At 33.5% G+C, this 21,248-nt stretch overlaps 1 protein-coding gene across 1 annotated transcript in view; it reads left to right on the plus strand.

The window, feature by feature from the left end:
- LOC108908861 (small conductance calcium-activated potassium channel protein) overlaps window positions 1-21,248 on the plus strand; it is a 221,527-nt gene that overhangs the window by 100,772 nt on the left and 99,507 nt on the right. Inside the window, exon 4 of the mRNA XM_018713016.1 lies at window positions 14,396-14,632. Within this exon, the coding sequence (XP_018568532.1) occupies window positions 14,396-14,632 (237 nt within the window). The remainder of the gene's footprint in view (window positions 1-14,395; window positions 14,633-21,248) is intronic.

The following is a 21,248-nucleotide window of genomic DNA, read 5'->3' on the forward strand; positions in this document are numbered from 1 at the left end:
TACATCTAGGTAGTTTCCTGAAAATGAGCAGGTATACCTTGCCTTAATTGGTCGGACCTTGTCATGGTCAAGGAATTGGTCAAGGTCATAGTTAAACGTAAAATTTCCTGCTCTTTCCAAATCCGCAATAAAAAATATGGGTTATTTAAAAAACTTAACTTGACCCTCAAATTACCTTGAAGGTCAAAGTCAAGGTCAAATCCAAGGTCACCATCAGATAGCCAGTGAAAAATACTTACAGATTTGACTGGAACATTTTTTCCCAAAATTCGAAAATTTTGACGTACCGGGACTTTTGGAAGTCGACCCATATTTGACCTTGAAGGTCATTGTCAAAGTCATGGTCAAGATCAAAATAGGACGTAAAATTTCCTGCTCTTTCCAAATCCGCAATAAAAAATAGGGGTTTCCATTAAAAAAAACTTAACTTGACCCTCAAATTACCTTGAAGGTCAAAGTCAAGGTCAAATCCAAGGTCACCATCAGATAGCCACTTTTGTGTGAAACATTTTTTCCCAAAATGCATTCTTTGAAAATTTTTCTGCCGTACCGAGACTTTTGGATAGCCCTGTATAATTATTAGAATACGGAAATGGAACTGACCTTTCCTCCTATCGAAAAGGTTCTATCTACCTTCTATCTTTTGAGCAAACAAGAATAGGCCATAGTGTATATAGCATTTTGCTCCGTGGGAAAGTTTTTATTACAACAAAGCCTTAATTACAAACGGAAAACCATAAAAACCATAAAATATAATAAACGTTGGAAGTGACCACCGCCCACTATTATACATGACACATGACATGTGTCGAAGCATTGATCCACGCGTCCGGTTAAGAATTCCTGGAGAATTTTAAATTACTGCAATGAATCAATAATGCGGTTTCTCAATACTTGAATACATATGTCGTCTATACTAAGGTTTTTTACATTACCCCGGACACAGAAATCGATAGAACTTAAGTCATGTGTTACAGGAGGCGGAAACTGAAATCTGCCATGGCATGTCCAATAATTTGAGTGTTTTGTTTAAATATTCTCGTGCTCTTACATTACAATGGGCAGGAGCTCCATCATGCTAAAACCAAATATGAGATGAAGGTGTATCTTCAAGAAGTACTGGACTATTTCTTCGGGAAGCGAGTGAGTGTGTGAATCTTCATCCAATTTAAGTCCAGAAATTGTAGACCAATTAATCGGTATCTAAGAATTTCAATCCAGACATGCAGAGAAAACTGTTGGTGATGATGGATTTTTTTCTGATTATTACGATAAGTAATTCTCAATTTTCTAGAAGAATTAGCTTCGACTGGAAACAAGATCTGTGCCAAAAAATCAGAATTTTACCCAACCTTATTCCAATCCATTTAGGAGCGGAAAATTGCAAACAAAGAGCATGGATTTGTTGTATGTGAAAGGTATATAAAATGTTGTTCTTTCAAGATGGCCCATACCGTCGAAGCAGTTTTTCTGGGCAAATGAACATAGAAAATAATGGGCTTCAAGGTCAGGACAAAACCATGCGAAGGAACTTATGGAGTGTCCCTTGAAGGAAAAAACGAATTGGTTGCTGAGCTTGAATAAAGTTCGGTTCAGGAAAGTGACGGAAGGCAATCCTGTCTGACGAGGATGTGACTTGGCGGATGAAACTTCTCCGCATATACTGTGCCCAGGATTTGCACGTAGTCGAATGACTCTCCTGGGAAAACCCTTTTTGGAACCTAAGGAGCTAAGAGAAGTGTCAACAAGGAAGTTTTTGGTCTTTGTTAAGTGAGACATACAACAGGCCTGATAAGACCGTGGTGCTATGGGACTTGAACCACAGGAAGAAGAAGAAGAAGGACCATAAATTCGGCAGGGCAGGGACGGAGAACTTTTTTTACATGAAAATCCCACCTTTCTTCATAATTATTATTTTGCACCCTGTACACATTTTTCCGTTTAATTTTGGTCATATAACGTACCGTTACGACATTGCAATCTAATTTTGGGACACCCTATACATCACACAACTGAGACTCTAGAGGAAACACCCCGTATATTATCTTTGTTCGAATGTGACTCATTTTGGGTTGATTTAATACGGCCCGTTATTGTAATTATTAAAGATATTAATTATGTACCAATTGACAGTTTCATTAATTGTTCGATAAAACATTTGCAATATCACGTGGAAACGTGGCACAAAGTTTCGTGAATAGCGTGATGAATTGAATAAACAAAGCCCCGCCATTCATGATTTCAAACAATTGCCAGCCAGGCGAATAATTTGCCAAAATCCACGGTTGCGAATAATATAGTTTTAGAGAAACGTATGACATAATATTAGGCTTGTTCTGTGCGGCATTCACAGTTTTACATAGACGGAACTCACCTCTCCTCCCGATACAAATGTTCTTCCTGTAATTTACATAAATGAGGGCTTAGAAGCTGGATATCTGAAAATGAATGTGCGATAAATTTTGTATGGCGGGCAGATACATCGATGCCAACTTGATTACCAGCGTACCGCAATACGTGTTACTTTTATCTAGCAAAACGGTATTTATGTTTTATTTTACCTAACGATTGAAAGTATTACAAAACATGGAACTTTCAATGACAGATATAACAAAGCTAGACCGAGGTAATACGATAAACAAGACAAAATGCAACTGAAAGTATTATTAAAATTTGGAACTTTCAGTTCCAAAAAAATGACATTGACAGAAAAACAGTGCGAAATACAGGGTGTAAGAAGTTTGACTGCCATTACTTCAGCATGAGATAGAGAATCATAAATGAACAAAAAAGTTGTATATTACAGAGGCGTAAGATTAACAGTTTTCAAAATACAGCGAGTATTAACATTGGGGAGTTTCATCACAACGTGACAACAGCGCTTAACCTAACGCTGCAAAGCTAGTGCATACCACGTGTGCGCATGGCAGACTTGTCCTACGGCAAAAATGTAAACAACTATTATTATGAAACATTTAGTAAATTTCAAGATGTATCGATTTTGTAGTACTAAGATAGCGTTGTGCTTAAATTTTAGCTCCAATATTTTTGAAATAATGATAATTCAAATTTTTTAGATAATTTATAATGAAGAATGTTCCATTAAACTTTGCCTAAACAGTTTCAATTGCAAAACTACTAAAAGTAAAAAACAATGACATGTCTCCGAATTCAAGCTTGACAACGCTGAAAATCAATAACACCCTGTAACTTGAAACTAAGCTCTAGAGCGGTTTAATTTTTAATTATCTTTAGTAACGTCTGAGATGTGAAATCTATGTAATACTTTTAAAGTATTGTTTGCACTCATCTTAGCAGAATCAACAACTTCTAAAACTCCGAAGAAAAAAAATTCTGATAATTTAAATTGTACTGAAATTCATCGGAAACGGAGTACCGGTTAAGATTAAATTTTAACCTACCGTCTAGAGTCAACCCTCATCATGTAGACAGCGTGGAACTGGATTGACTTGTCCTTTTTGTCCCTTATCCAATCCCGCATCTGAATTTAGTAAATAATTACACATAATACATGGATAATAAGGAAATCTGATAGAAGGTTAAAAATTGAATTTAACAAAAATCTTGTTGACCGATATCGCTACGTACAATTTCTTGCACTTCGTTGATTTAAAGTGCAATATCAATGGTTTTATTCCCACTTTAAACACCTACAGATTCAATTTACTTACAAAAATAGGTATATTAAACATATATACAAGGACTAAAGGGTAGTTTTTAATTCCAAAGGGAATCTCGAGTATACGCGATTTTTTAACTGTCAAATTACCAAGCTAGCGATTTAAATTGCATTAGTAATTATTCCTTCATTTTTGATAAAATTGAATGTTAAATTTGATCCCGTTGAGAACAAAGTGGCACTTTATTCCCTGAAACTAAAGAAAAGCACTTTAAATTACGGCTACTTTATAGCAACCGAAGCACTTTTAATCAATAGAAAAAAACCAAGAAATTTTTAACAGTTGTCCATTTTTATAACTACTTTTTGATTGATGATTAAAAGTGACATCTGAAGCTAGGGTTTAAACCAGCACTTTTAATCGATGAAGTGCACAAGCAACTAGGTACTTCAAACTTAAATAATTTTGGTATATTACGTCAAGTCAATTATAAATAAGTTAAACTTTGGCATGATGCAGACAAAAAAGCTTATATACCTACTGACCATAGGGCTTAGTACCTTTTAATCCCTTGGGATTTAAAGATGCACTTTAGTCCCTAGATTTGATATACATGTTCTGTAATAATGTGTAATAAAATATAAGTTATTCCTTCACGCAGGAAAACTAAATGTACATAAATTTAATCCCGTTGAGAACAAAGGACCACTTTATTCCTTGAAACTAAAGAAACAGCACTTTATATTACGGTTACTTTATAACATCCGACGCACTTTTAATCAACAGAAATTCAATTTACTTATAAAAAGTGCCGAGGAACAAAAACCCAAGGAATTTTTATCAGCTGTCAATTTTTATAACTACTTTTTGATAAGTGACACTTTATCTGAAGCTAGAGTTTAAAACAGCACTTTTAATCAATGAAGTGCATAAACAACTAAGTACTTTAAACTTAAATATTTTTGGTATATTACTTCAAGTCAATTATAAATAGTTTAAACTTTGGTACAGTGCAGACAAAAAAGCATATATGCTGACCACAGGACTTAAGTACCTTTTAATACCTTGGGATTTAAAGATGCACTTTAGTCGCTAGGTTTGATAAACATGTTCTATTATGTTAAAATAAAATATAAGTTATTTATTATCTGCCTGAACACGAAATTTCGAGTTTTTAGTATACAAATGTACAAATGAACCAAAGTGGGTTCAGTTGTTCCTCTGCCAACTACAATAAACAGTCAGAGTAGCGATTTCATCGTATTAACATCGAAGATAAAGTAATTACAGCGGTTTACTAGATTACTACAAACTAACCATTGCCGTCAAAGGAATTTCAGGTTTATGACCCTTTAGCGGTACCGTAAAAATGTGGACATTGCACATAGTTTATCCGCGTTGTCTTTGAAACCACATGCTTTCTGGTATTTGTACAATGTTTTCTAAATTTCAGTTCCCTTGGTTATTTTGGAACTAGAGGGTGTTTTGAAATTAAAGTTCCCATAAATTCAGGGCTTAGTAAAACACGAAAAACCGGAGATGATTTTTTTCCTAAGTACTATCGCTGTCGTTTGTATTCGAGATCAGGGTGTTGTTTCTTTAAATCAAATTTTGACCACATATTTGTTAAAAAACATGAATTGAAATTTAATACAGGGGTCTCTTAAACTATACTTCAAACGAAAAAAGTCTAGAAAACATCGTTTCTTTTCAACGGCTTTTATATGAAGTTGTACAATACGGGAAACATAACCTCAAAAGTCATAAGGGTTAAATTTTAAAATGTCGCTGCGATTTCTATAAGATAATTGAAAACTAACAATACTGACATATTCACGTCATCAAAAACGCACAATATAAAGTAATTTGAAAAATATGAGGCTAAAATTTGATTTAAAAAAAATTATTTCTAATCCCCTGTACATCCAGAATCAACCCCCTCGTATGTACATTGTGTTTTCATTCCTTTTTAAGCAATTTTACGACTGTCAATAATGTACTGTAAATAATTATACTAGTACTGTAATAATCAATGTGATGTCAAAAGGTAGTGTAACAACTTTTGACTTCTGGGTACAGTCTTTCAACCCCAGAAGTTTGTTACGCTATTTTTTGGCGCCCGGTATACGTCAGCAACTGCCAATCATCGCAGAACCGACTTCCGTTGAGGTTTTTTTATATAAGAATAGCAGAGCTGCTTGCTCATGTAGATAAGTCAGCTGAAAATGCTTTTAGTTAGGCATATGGATGCTGGTACGAAGCTTAGGCTGCATGTTTTTGTTGGTTTAATAAAGTTTTCCAGTGGAGGAGCTGCAAGAAGCTCTGCCTGCTGCGTATCTGGATATTGCCAGACATAAAACGCACAGACTGACAAAAAACATTAGTTGTGCAAACGTAAAATGAAAGCAAATTTTTTTTGACCACCCTGTATATTTCAAGGAGCACTTCGAATAATACCGAGGGAAGGTTCCTTATCTTGCCCGACCTGGCCTCAAAAATTAGGGAGCCCTACGTTCCATACCATTTAAACTTAATTTATCCAAAGTTTTCCAATTCTTATTAAAATCCGTTGTCCTAACTCCCCTATTGTACCTTATAATAAAGTTTGTCTGCAGCGTCACCAAATTGATACTGCAGTCTTTGATGGGTTTTTTTACGAGTCCCTGGAGAATTTAATCCGAACAGATCCTTACCTAAGGGTGCCGCTAAAATTATGGGACGTATTTATATAGAGTGCCAACGCTGCCACTAGACGTAAAGTGTCCTTTAAGGACTGACATATTTTGTGGTCATCTTGTCTTTCTCTTCCTTAGAACAGGATCGTCAGTGTTGTCACTTTTATGAATATGCTTTTAATAGCTTCAATAGAACTGATAATACTTCTCTAAGGGCTCAAGAACTTTATCAACATTCACGATCTTATGTTAAAATTTAAATTGTAAATCAAAATTGTACACAAATATTTACAACATTTAATAATTTAGTATTATGAACATTTTTACAAAGCGAGCAAAAAATCAAATTTTTCTTTTAACAATTTCTCTCTCAAAACAGTAAACGAAAACGGAGAGCAGAAAAACGCACGGAAGCCATGTTGTGACGTCACACCACTCGTTAGCTCGCATACTTCAGTGCGTAAAAAATCTGATTTTTCTTTTAACAATTTCTCTCTCAAAATAGTCAATGAAAAAGGAGGGCGGAGAAATGCACGGAAACCATGTTGTGACGTCACACCACTCGTTAGCTCACATACTTGGCTGGGTACAGCATATCTCTACCTATCGAAGCAGATAAAAACAAACCAATTGAAACTATCAAACCCACAAAGCTTCTATGCCTTTAAATCAAATCTGATTAAAATAGAAATGTCATTAAAAACTTTGATAAAGAAAAAAGAATGATTTTTCGAAACGCTAACTATAATAATTAGACTCTGGTGGAAGAACGGAAGCGCCAATATGGAAATTGTTCGGGAGAGGGAAACTGAAAAGAAAAACAATGAAAACATCAAAAAGATCAAAATTTTGTATTCAAAATATAACCAGAAAAGTACGATCGCAAAAAAAGAAATAGTTTGTAAATGTTAATGATAATGACAAATGTAGGTAGTTAAAAATAATTATAGTACGTTAATAATCCAATAAAATTATGCTCGGCTTATAGGGGCCGCAAAAAAAAGTTCCAAACAGGATGAAAGGATCGCATTCGAACTCCTGGTACGAATCGCGCTATGGGGGTGGTTTCCTAAACATTTTTTTAGTGCAAAATGACCTTCTTCATTCTGAAGATTTTCTCTGTAGTTTAAGAAATTAAGAAATAAGGGATCTACTGGGTGACGGTAACCATGACCACCGCTGTAAACACTTTACAGATGTAGAGGCGAGCTACGAGGAGTCCATGTATTCAGAGTTTTGCAAACATTGTAAACTAAATTTTAAATTAAATCGTTTTACCATGAACATTTCTAAGGGGAGGCTCACCTTTCCCCTCCTCCCGCATAGGCCGCCACTGGTTTTTAGTTTTAGTATCGCCAACTAGATTTAAAGAAAATATAGACGTTTTAATTCATAATCTCTTGATCTAATAAAAGTTTTGAAGTTTAACTCATAATTACACTTGTTAGATACTGGTTAAAACGACGAATATAATTATTATAAAAAGAAAATTCTCTTTCTATTAAGCCTATAGGGCCAGCCGAAAAGACTACATTTTTTAAGCTATATCTGCAGAAGCATCAATTATCAAAAAAATGAACTTATCGCATTGTTGTACTAGAGTCTCCATTGTCTGATTTTTTTGAGTTTTCTTTACTTTATTTTTACTTTTTTTCAGGGGCGAAAAAATGACCAATAAACAGGAAAGCCGGATCGAGTGGTATGACGTAACAGGTGTTCAAATATTTTATGAATTAGAAAATATTTACGGCGGTTAATATTAAAACTATCGACCTGATTTTCACCATATACTTAGAGAGTTAAGTTCTTAAGGAAACTGTATGACTTAAATACTACTTCTTAGTTTACAATGTCAAATTTCAGTAATGTTTCGAATATTATTCCACGGTTCAATCCAATCAAGGTTTCTAGGATCGTAATTTTGAACAGTCTTTATTTTATAGAGGTTGATAGTTATACGTTTCCTGTACACTAAACAGGATCTAAACTTCTTTTATACACTGTGTCCCAAAATTATGAAACAAAATTCATATATTGTCACTTTTCTGCAACATTTCCTATTGTTTGAGCCATGTTTGACAGACCTATAACATTACCGACATTTTTTTTAATAAACGAAGACGATTTCAGCGATATAAGGTACCTACTTTATAATACAAACCTGATTTATTGTTATTTTCGACCACTCCTTTGTAAAAACATAAATTGTTTGTTTACTACTGATACTTGGTATGCCTTTTTTACCGTGTCGCGGAGTTTTATAACTAAATTTACAAACATCCGCCGAGCCGGACGATTTCGTAAAGGAAAACTTTCCGCGTACAAGCGACATGTTGCGGCTGCATTTTGTTGACACTCCCCGTAAGTTTATATTATGTCCACTAGTTCATTGTTTTCATAAGCATGTGCTTTTTTATTGCACAAAACACCCACAAATCAAAAATAATATCACGCACTACTGCACGAATTATTTAGTACTGTCAAATCGAAAAGCGCACTTAAAACCGTGCAACTACCCAGTATCAGTAGAAAACAATTTATGTTTTTACAACGGAGTGGTCGAAAATGACAATAAGTCAGGCCAGACAACTGACAACTTTTATACAGGGTGATTCAGAACTTATCAAAAAAAAAAAATTTAGATGTAGAGGGGACCCTTACAAATACAATTTTGTAAAGAAAAAATGAAAAAGGGCAGTTCGAAATTAATTTAAAAATACACTTCTGTACGGCACTGGAAAACTGGTCCACTGTAAAACCTGACCTCGCACAATGCGACCGGCATGGCGGTGTGATAAAAACGGACAAAAACTTTCGCAAGGAAAGAAATAAATAGAATTTTATAGCACCTATTTTATGTCGGCAAATTCAAATGCTTTTGCATTTATTAATTATTAATAAAATTAATTTGTGTTTTTAAATAATAAAATCATTTGACATACCCGATGTTATAACAACAATTGTGCAAAATTTTATCCACTAACGTGTAAACACATTTGGGTCCGTCTTACTCACTTTCTACGAACTAACACCACAGATAACAGGTAAAAACTACCGCAACGACGGATTTCAGTATTAGGAGTCACATGGCTCGCCACGCGTATTGCGAATGACGCTAGAGACTACAGTTGTCCAGCTATGTAGTGGTTGAATGTACTATAACTTCAATAATTTTTTTCTCGGAAACTATAAGGATTTTACAAATTTTTTTTACGTTATTAACTCCATTTCTCATGCCGCATCTATTCCCAAATTTTTTTGGATAAGTTGTGATTTTTGGTAAATCGACTTCTTTTATGAGTTATACAAGCTGTTAAAATAAATGACCCAACTTTGAGAACACCCTGTATAGACAATTTGGATAAAAAGTACTCAAAACTTGCTTAAATCTTAGTACGAATAGAATTATATCTGAAAATATTAATGACACTATCTTGAAACTCTCATATAAAAATTGTCTTTGACACTCTCAATTGTTTTATTTTAAGCTTATTTTCAAATTCTTAATAAAACACCTTACGTGACCTAAGAAACGCAATATTCTAGCAACAGAAGCTGAAAAGTATACGCTCCGCAAATATTTGCTGGTTTATTCACCGACTTAATTCCAATCCCATTTCCGTGAAAGGTTATACGGAATTGGGTTTACGGAATCTTCGATAATTTCGTTCGTATCTTCGGTCGCTTTTTGCATTCGCCTTCCATTCTAAGCCTTTGCCCTTTCACAGATATCTCGTATAAAATGAAAAGACCTGCCACCTTTTTTTTTCTATTTTACGGGCGCGTAGTTTGAACAAACAAGAATACCTCAAAAGGCATAAAAGTGTACGCAATGTACACAGCACAATTAAACTCTCGCGCGAAACGTTTCCTGGAGTGCACTTCATATACGTACTCCTTTATACCTCAGCCTTTCCTGCTGCGCGTAGAGGAAACTGCTCGAACTTTGACTGTTTGAAATACATTGTACTTCGAATGTAGGAACGGCGCAAGGATTCGTCTGAAGAATTTGGTCTTTCAAGTATAAAATGTTCGTTTACTCTGTTTCATTGGAAATAGAAAAATTTATTTGAAACATAAAAAGACTACGTTTCTTATTATGCAAAAAAGAATCACTTTGTACAGTTTGGCCTGAAAATCATTCATTTTGACAAATTAAAAAAATAAACATGGAAGGTATTTTTGACTTTTCACAGTGAACTAAAAATTGCATCACTCTGTAGAAAGAGAAATTAATTTTAATAAATTAAAAAGGTTGTATAATTGCGGTTTTTGAAAGAGATTCGTTATCAAAATAGTTTGAGATTTTTTTTATTGTAAATACAAAATAATGTGTCAAAAATTCTAAAAATCTGCCCAAAAAAATGTCAAAATAATTTCTACGTCAATTGGTGTTTGAACTTGTGATACATTACGTTGTATTTCAAATTGCATGTCTAACAAAAAATTCCTCTATACAGGGTGTCTCACGGTGACGAGACATTAGACATATTTCAGACTACTTCGATTTTAATTTTCAGAATTTGGGCAACAATGTTTTCGGGCATACCCTCAACTAAAATAATGGCGTCCACCTAACGTTTCCAGTTATACCGGAAGTTGACGTCATCTTAATTATTTTTTTTAAATTGAAAACGCGCTGCCTAATTCAAAAAGATGTATATTTTACAATAATAAAGTTAGAGCCATAAAATTTATAGAGGACATAACTAGAACTCTAAGCTTCCCTGCCATAATTTCAAAACGACTTAATTTCATACAGGGTGGTAGAAATTTAATGCCGAATTTACTCAACTTTAAACCATCATAACTTTTTTTTTAATTGAACACCCTGTATATTTTTGCACAACCTGATGAACAATTTTGTTCTCTTTCGAATGGTATAATGGCTCCCTATACCTATCTCTTCTTGTTTTTCAGATATTTACTGTTTTTCGTGCAGTCAACGGATATCGCATAATTTTTTGCGAGGATGGCTGTGAAATTTTTAGTGGAACTTCAAAACAAGCACCTAATTTGTCATACAGTGAATGTTTATTTGAGTATTATTTATTGTTAAAGAATGGAGACAATCTAAAGAACAAAATTGTTTATCAGGTTGCGTAAAAATATACAGGGTGTTCAATTAAAAAAAGTAAGGCAAGATGGTTTAAAGCTGACTACATTCGGCATTAAATTTCTACCACTTTGTATGAATTTAAGTCATGTTGAAATTATGGCAGGGAAGCTTAAAGTTTTAGTTATGTGCCCTCTATATAAATTTTATCGCTCTAACTTTATTAGTCTCTGAGATATGTCTAATTTGTCGTCACCGGTTTTGTCGAACGAATAGTTATTTTCGATTTACTTCACAGTGTTTCAAACTCACTTCATATAAAAAATGGCTCGTTCTTCGAAAAAACCGTAAGACACCTCTTTCTTAGAAATTCAATATTTAATAACAAGCCCTAATCGAGTTTACAGAATACTCATTGGCGTCGGCGTTCTGAGGCACTTAGTGGTGCTGACCCCTCTTATCTCCGCCTCTGGTTGTCGTATTTATAAGTCAACTTAACGGGTTTTTACTTCTGCTTAAATAAATCAGCGTTTCATCAGTTTACATCAAACACCCTCGGAGGTATCTCAGAAAATACGATGTTTTTTTATAATTTCCTCACACATGAAACTTTTTGCTAAAAATAATTTGTTCTTACCCACTTGAAGGAGCACATTTACTTCAGAACACCCTGTATATATAAAATAAGAAACGGTCTCATTGATATTTTAGCACTTGCAGAAAATAAATCACTTCTAGCTGTTACTTTTATTAAATAAATGATAATCGTAATAAAATGTCGCACGAAACGTTCTCCTATGAAGAGCTACAAATGATCGGTACCGTATGACAGCACCACGTCAGTATTTTCGTGAAATTCGAAGCCTAAAGGCATAATAATAACAAATAGCACATTCAGAAACCACTCAGGAACTTTGAACTAACTTCAGGTCTACTTCAGAACTGTCAGAACTTGTCAAACCAACTTATTACCTAACATTACAGTCGCTGCAACTGATTCGGGAGAATTAATGGAAATATTAAGGTTTCTGTAATTTGGCAGTAGCAAATGTATAACAGAATGTATGTAAAGTCGTTAATATTTCGAAGATAATATATGTAGATTTCCATCGAAACTGAAACATTGTCACAACAGGCATATTAAGCTCATAAATCGTTTCAAATTAATCGACCATTCAAGAAATATAAAAATTTATAGACATATTTACAATCGTAAAACTCATTAAAATTCGTTATAATAATTCAGGAATGAAGTGTATAAAATGAAGTCAATAAATACCACAGTTAATTTTTTGTTACATCAGAATTGCTCGTGTAAGCTTCAAAAATAGTAGACCACAAGCCCATCGGAAATTTTCAAGGGGTCATTTGACCCAGCATGAATTACTTATAAAACAATACTACCACATATAATAATTACATTAGGTCAAGGTTAATCTTTTTTTGTATAACCTATATACTTTAGAAATGCCGTACAAAAATTTTTTGCCAAACCACCCCCCTGTACCTGTATACTCACCTGTACCAACAAGAATTTACGACATAGTCTCTAAAGTTATTGTTATATATGGTAGTATTGATTTATAAGTAATTCAGGCTGGGTCAAATGACCCCTTGAAAATTTAAGTTTGGCTTGTAGTCTATAGAAGATTTCATTACATTTCATTGGCAATTATCTCTTGTCTTATTTTGTTGCTGAGTTGGCAGTGCCAAGAACGGCCAATAGTCCGGTAGCAGCTTAGTGCTACAATGCACTGGGCTTAATATCAACGAAATATAATCGATTGCGTATTTGTATATAAGGTTGCAAGAAGTAACGTATTTTATCTAAAACCACGTGTCTAGAGTAGGGTGATTCAGTGATAATTTTGCATATTTACGCTGAAAAAAAAAACTTCAAATCATTATTTAAACCCCTTTTCGAGCAGTTGCTCTTCGTTTATCGAGAGTGAATCTTGACCTACCATAGTATTAGGTCATTAACCTAGCTTTTAATGCGTTTTTAATCTGTAACCTAGACACATAAATGAATAACATATTTTTTATATTTTAAATATTAACATGTACTATTTATTTGTTAATAAAAACAAATCTATAACAATAGTAATTGTTTTCGAACGTTAGGTTATTACAATTTAGTATTTTTAGTATTGTTAACGTTTTCACTATGTTTTACAATTGAATATGAGTTTTTAGTATTAAATTCAGTTAATTATGCAGTTTGTAGTACGTATACCTAGTGACTAAAAAAAAACACTTATCCATAGCACTTTGTTAATAAAGTTAGGATCCGCTGTACCTTGATTTTGAAACAAATACCAAAATTCAAGACGACTGGGAAAATCAGCTGTTTCGCTTCAACGTTCGAACGCTTTATAGTCCTCCGGCTGGCGCGTTCCCTGTTGCCAAGTAGAGCGCCGAGTTAGCTGAAGTTGAGGGATAATTTCCTTATTTTTTAAAAGGTCGTGTACAATTTTTTTCTCTTCTTTATTAAGCTTTCCGAATACGTGGTCAAAATTAATGAAGTAATGACGGAATCACCCTGCATAAGTCGTAACTTTAACACCCTGTATTTTAATTAAAAAGTGATATAATGACAGTTCCATTATTTTTTTGCCCAAGTAACCTGTGGATAACGTCTTGACTTAGTAATTTATGCCACCCTGTACACTTTGCAGTTTTATGAAAACTTTTAAACATTAATTTCCGAGTAAATAACAGATAAATTGGAATGTTACTGTAAAACTTAAAGTATTTAGACAACTAACGACAGTATGTTGGTTAATTTAATTTAAAAATAGTATGTTCTAAAATGTAGCCCTAAAACGCTAAACTAAAGTAACCCGACTAACACAACCCCAGTATTGTCTAGTGTCCACCCTCTGTACTTGTACTCTGTACTCACTGTGCACTTTTCTTCCCCACCCCCTTCTCACAATCTCTACCAATTCCACATAACGAAATTGGTCTACACCGCTGAAAGAAATGCCGCCTTTATTGCACTTGGTTGGTGTGGTTTGCAGGTTTCGTGCAGTTCGTGTCCAGTAGCAACGCCATCTGTAGTCACAACGTTGCCCGGTTCAAGAATTATCCGGCAAAGTTCCCAACCGGAGGCATCAGCTCCGTGCTGTGGTTCGAACTGCGTGCACGGGGCGGCACCGTCCACCTCCCTCAGACAGCTAAGGGACCACTCGGATGGCATCGCTGGGATCGCCGCCGATTCCCTTCGTATCAACGGCGCTATGCGGAATTTCCGGCAGGTATGAGGTGACCCGGTACCGCTACTGTCCCCCGGACGAACGGGGTCCAAGGAGGTGTAACTTGTTCATTAACTATTTCCATCAAAAGAATTTGCAAATGTCAACTACGCGTTCATTTAAACCATTCAGGTTTTTTTTCTACACAAAAATTGGGAATTAGAGTAATTCACGTTTTACCACAGTATACACGCCCCGCAACTCTGTTAATAATAATTGTTCTATTTAAAAAAAAACAAAAGACTGTTGTTAATGGCTTGACAAATACTACAATCGAGCACTGATTTTAATTTTTTTTGCCATCATCAGAACCTTAGGCGATTTTCAATTGTTTTTTCTTAAATGTCGTTATTATTTTTTTTGGCCTGTTCGATAGAGTTTTTTTTCTACAGTTAACCATATATTGCAACTTGATATTTGTTAAATATTTTATATGTATGGTGCTTTTAAAAAGCCTAAAAATTCGCAACTCATTTTTAATGGTCCTGTAGAATTAGACGTTTTGCTTAGTATTGAGGAAAATCCACAAGCTTCTACTCGAGAAATTGCAATATTAATATTAATTCTTCAAAAGACAGTACACAAAATCTTTAAAAATCCAAATTTAAATCATACATACCATAGAAAGTGCAAGTGTTAGAAGATAACGATCGTGTCCGAAGGGAGCAATTTTGCCATTTTTATTTAAATATGAGACAAAACGCAGGATTTTAGAGAAAGAATGTATGGTCAGATGAGTGTAAAATGGCATTTTTAACCGAACTATCCATCGATTTTGAGTCAAGAAAATCCCAGAATAACTGTTGAACCCAATTACCAACGGAGATTCAGTGTCAACGTTTGGTGCAGTATTCTAAGTACCTAATCGATTAATTGGACCATTTTTCATCGATGGAACTCTAACTCAAGACAAATACCATAGACTCTTGTCAGAAAATCTTGCAAACTTTTTGGATACCTTACCCCTTGCAGAACTGTATAGGATTTATTTTCAACAAGGTGGTGCTCCCAGAAACGCTAATTGGTTAAATGTTAATTTTGATGAAAGGTGGATTGCCGTGACTGGTCCTGTTCGATGGCCCGCCCGTTCTCCTGACCTCACCCCCGCAGATTTTTGGTTTCGGAGATTTCTTAAAGATCAAGTATTTTTGACACATCCGAAAAATAGAGATATTTTAAGAGAGAGGATTATAAATCTTTGCCGAGAAATACCTCCAAACTTAATATCAAATGCTACGTATGAGATAGCCAGACGATGTCAATTATGTATTCAACAAGATGGAAGACAGTTCCAACAATTTTTATAAGGTTTTTTATTGTTTTGTTGTTGATCTAGTATCTATTTGTTTCGCTTCGTTGTTGTTATTTTAGACATAGCATTTCTCTAATAAATTTTGTAAAAAAATATTTTTTCCATAAAATATTTAACAAATATCAAGTTGTAATATATCGTTGACTGCAGAAAAAAATACTCTATCGAACAGGCCAAAAAAAATAATAACTTGACATCTAAGAAAAAACAATTGAAAATCGCCTAGTGTAAGCGTTCTGATGATGCAAAAGAAATTAAAATCAGTGCTCGATTGTAGTATTTGTCAAGCCATTAACAACAGTCTTTTGTTTTTTTTTTTTAATAGAACAATTATTAACAGAGTTACAGCTTGTAGCGATTTTTATAAGACAGCCTGTATACAAAATAATGGAACAATATTCATATTTTTTTTTCAGTTGAAATTTTAATAAATCGCTGAGATAGTATCGTTGAGTTAGTAAATAGAAATTGTCACTTTTCTGCAATATTTTCTATTTTTTTGAGCCATGTTTCACAGACCTATAACATAGCCATAGTTGTCAAAGAATGGAGGAATTAAATGAAAACAATAATTTAGTACTACTTTTTTTACAGCATTTCATTGCAGCAAATGTTTAAAGTGGCCCCCATTAACTATTGCACACACCCAATTCGGTGTTCAAAGTTATCAGTTACATTTTGAATAACATTTGGTGGTGAAATTTTATCGTCGTGTTTTTTTTTGAGAAAAAACTAACCTGTTCCAGCGATTTTTTTAAATCTGAACTGGAAAGAAACATATGAATTTTGTTCCATCATTTTGGGACACGCTGTATAAGTTGTGGTATGTTTGAAAATATGTATTTGTGACTCTTCTAAAACTGGGTATCTTTCCAAACGCCAAAAATAAAATAGTGAATTGAAGACACCGCTAAATCGCATCAAAAGAATGAATCAAGGTTTGTTTTGTGTTTTATCTAAAAAAAAATAAATGCCGCACATAGTTGTACAGAGTGTTTTTTAAACTACTGTTTTTTCTTTCGCACCAATAAAACAGACAAATTGTTCAAATAACAGCTTTTGAAAATCCCAACGATAACGAAAAAATCATGTGAATATTTTTGGTTGATTACAATAATTTTAATATTTTTTTGTCTAATTTAAGTTAAAAATTGACCAGTATATTTGCAAAATTTATTAGAAACATTTTTTTAATTAAATTACGAAATTTCTCACTTGGTATCAATTTTTAAACAATCATACTTATAGACACGGTGAATTAAATATGATTACTACTGGAGAAATCTCAGAAACTTTTAGAGATACTTAAAAACTTACAAAAGACGTTAAACTGAAAAAAATTCATCTGTTTCAATTTTGTTAAAAGAAAAGTAAAAATCGCTCTTTTTAAAATGCTCATGTAATTATTTGTGTACTTTTCATTGACACAGTTTTGTTTCTCTTTCGAGGGTGTAAAAATTTTTGTAATTGTACTGCAAATAACGTTGCAGCTGTAGATAATAGATAACTATTTTTATACAGATTTTTATCATTTTAATGACCAAATACACGTGAAGGTGTCCTTAATATTTAATAAAATACTATATATTTTGTAATTCGTTAGAAATATTCTATCTTGTATATACTGATTTCAATATCGTATCTGATATATCTTGTATTAATGCTTTAGTGCCTCCATAAATTATTTTTTAATAAATTCCGATCTGTATATTACTAAAATCACTTAAAAAACTCTCTTACAACGCTTTAAGAATATAATCGAGGAAGAAATATTTACTATATAGAGAAATGTAACGAACATAGCCCTGGACGTAGGTAGCTACGATTTTTGCTTAGAGGGCCGATAAAAAAAAAGGAAATTTCAAAACCGAAACCTTGAAATTTGCAGCATGCAGCAACTAAGGCGCCAGTGTACCACAAAATATGACAGATTCGAGGAAAATTAACGGAATTAAACAATTAAGTGTAATATTATGCACTAGGGCATTTAAGTACACATTTTCATCAAAAGACACTAAAATGGATTGAAAGTGATATTTTAGTCACCTAAAGTGTCACTTTTAATCCCTGAGAGTTTCAGTTGTAGCATTTAAAGTAAAGTGTCACTTTTATTGCCCATTTATTGTTTTAATTAAAAGGAAGTCAGATTGAAAGCCCATTTTATTGCATCGTATCTCTTTTAATATCTGAGTCTTCAATTTGTAACACTTTAAGTAAAGTGTCACTTTTAATCTCCGTATAATCAAGTGTAAATGAATTAAAGAGTCACTTTTAATCCCTGAAGATTTAAGTTGCAGCACTTTAAACTAAGTGTCACTTTAAATCTCTGCATAACAAGTCCAACGGTACATTATATACCAAGGGACTTTATTTCATGTTTTAATCAAAAGGAACTAGGATTGAAATCGCTGTTTTAGCCATTAACCTCTTGAATTGAAGTGTCACTTTTAATTTGTTGGTACACTTTAAGTCGAGTGTTACTGTTAATTTTCAAGTATTTAAATTTACTGTCAAGTATATTTGTTTTCTGCTGTACTTTTAAAATATGTAACAAATACATTGTTTTTAAGTGAATTTGAGCAATATTGTGGTGAAGATTTATGAAGATAGAAGGACGAATATTGAAATTGGAACGCAAAGATAACATGTGGGAGAAAAAAGTGAAAGATATGTTTTTTTATTGATTATTATCGAAACGAACGAAATTTGTTGAATTTCAGTTATCTTTTAAAGGATTAAGACAGTGACATAGACATTTTTTGCACAAATAATAAGCTTCAAGGCTTTTCACATTTCTACTACGTACAAAATATTATTTTAGGCCTTTGTTGAACCATTTTTGCCTGTAAATATAAGATAAAAACCACGCACCATGTCAAATGTGACAGTTTGTATTATAAAAACAAACTAAAGAAATGTAAAGTGTCAAATTTGAAAACGAAAAAAAAGTATTCTTCAAACCCTAAACCAAATGTTACAGATGTGTGAGATTTTTGGTTAGACACTGGTTAACCTTTGACTGATTCTTTTGATGCAAGTTTTATTTAATTCATTGATTGCAAAACGCCTAGTTAAACGAAAACAAATCAAATACTTCCGCAAAGTTAAATTTATTTGATTGTTGTAGGTCTAATTTTTTTTACTAGGTTTTGATATCGACCTATCACTATAATTTTTTCCCCGTAACAAAAATTTTGATAAAATATGTTAATTGATACAATTCCCAGATAAATTCAAAACAAGATTATCATTAAATGTATTTTTATGTCAACGTTGTTCGTCTGTCTTTTCTTTTTGTTTATTTGTATTTGTTGTCTGTTTGGTTATTATTTTGTATGTATTAATTTTTACAGGAATAATTACTACAGAATAATTTTTTGGATGCCAATTTCCACAACATAAATCTGTTTGATTTTAAGTTCACATTATTTTACAATATTGATCAATTTAGAAGAATTTTTACCCTAACTATGAGTACATGCGCTTGAAAATAAATCCTAGAAAAACGACTGTAACATCAATAGCAGTTGCTAAAGGTCAGATACCACGGAACTGTTGCATAATTAACTACTACACAGACGTAAAATTTTATAAATAAATGACAGTAAATAGTTAATGAACACACAGTCGTACGCTTTCTTGACCCAGCTGGAATATCTAATCAATAGGTGACACAAAAAACCTCACAGTACGAAGCACCCCTCATATTTACTGGAGAAAGTGTTACCTTGTTCCAAGCCTATTAAAGTCGAAAAGTATTAAACGATAAGCTGGTTCAGTATTTCACATACGTCCTCTATAGGTGTGTCGCAGTATCCAACCCCTTTCTCAGAGGTGTGAATAATTTATTAGTAAGGGTGCTGTATGGGGTTATGTCCAGTCTATGACATTGTTTCAGCTCGAGCTCTACGTTCAAAATCAAAATATTTTAAAACGGAATAAACGCCACCTTTTCGGCAAGAGTAACGCGTTTATATTTCATGTTAATTGGGAAATGATTAGATTAAAAAGTCGTTAACTATTCCATTTTAAGGCTTCGCGGTTGCCGGAATAAAACATACCGAGAGAATGGAATAAATTCGCCAAATTAGTTTCAGAGTTCGATGTTAATTCAGGCTTCATTAGATCTAAGTGAACAGATTGCGAATAGGACGGCACATCCTACTCTACATCCTGGTTACTAATTTAACTTTCGCAGTAAGTGGTTTGCTTAATACTCAAAGAAACAGATCTAGCCCGGGAACTACATTGAAACACATGCAAAATTGAGGACGTCTGAGTTTAACTTATACGAACACCACATAAACGACTTAAGTAGTAACATCGGTAATTGTCGGATAGACGTGTTAGGCGAATAGTAGCTCCTAAACCAAAAAGACACTTGTTTGACGGTAGACTCATTATAATGGTTTAAACTTTTTTTAGTAGCGCAGTTGTTGCAAAAGTAAATTGGTAATTAACCTTTCCAGTGAATTAAAAGGAAATACGTTTAGGGATGTTTATTTTTGACAAGTCATGTGTCAATAAATAGTTAAATCCAATTCCAATGCTCTGTGATGATGAATTTAAAAGTAGAACTTGTTTTAAGAGCGATTTATAATGAAATTAAGCTTCATAACAAGGAAAACCCTAAGCCATTGCAAAATTATATTCAGCAAGTTTACACTCCAAATCTATTAATATACACAATACAAATGTAACAAACAAACGTTTAGTCAACAACCTGCCAAGTTAAAGTTGTCAGGACCTTCCCATACTACAACTAATTAATTTACAACAGAAAACCGACAGCTGAAAAAAATTTAAATTCAAAACTGCAATACACAAATAGTGGATATTAAATTTTAAGTGGGAAAAAATAACTTCCTACTAGTACAGAATTATTTTCAAGGCACTGACTTGTTTACCGCAACGCTCATCTCGAAAATCATGTGAACAGTTGAATACTGATTGAACAATATGACATACTATTCGGCGGATAGGAATGGCAGAGGATACAAATTATGAACTAGGATTTTTAAAATGGTAATTCCGTACAAGACTAGATTGCAAGTGCAAGCTACATTGGTAAATATAGATGTACATACAGTGTAGGAAAGTACCGATGGTCTATCAGAAGTTACGTGAGAGCGATAAAGTAAGCCATAGAAATCCATGTGATAGACAAGGATGGCTATAATGAAGGCATCTAATAGTCAACGCCCATTTCGCCCTTCCACAAATAAGAAGTGGATCTTATTTGTGGAAGGGGGAAACGGGCGGTGACTATGAGACGCCTTCATTATAGCCATCCTTCTCTATCGCATG

Source organism: Anoplophora glabripennis, unplaced genomic scaffold, assembly GCF_000390285.2.
Source record: "Anoplophora glabripennis isolate ALB-LARVAE unplaced genomic scaffold, Agla_2.0 scaffold9, whole genome shotgun sequence".
NCBI classification, from domain to species: domain Eukaryota; kingdom Metazoa; phylum Arthropoda; class Insecta; order Coleoptera; family Cerambycidae; genus Anoplophora; species Anoplophora glabripennis.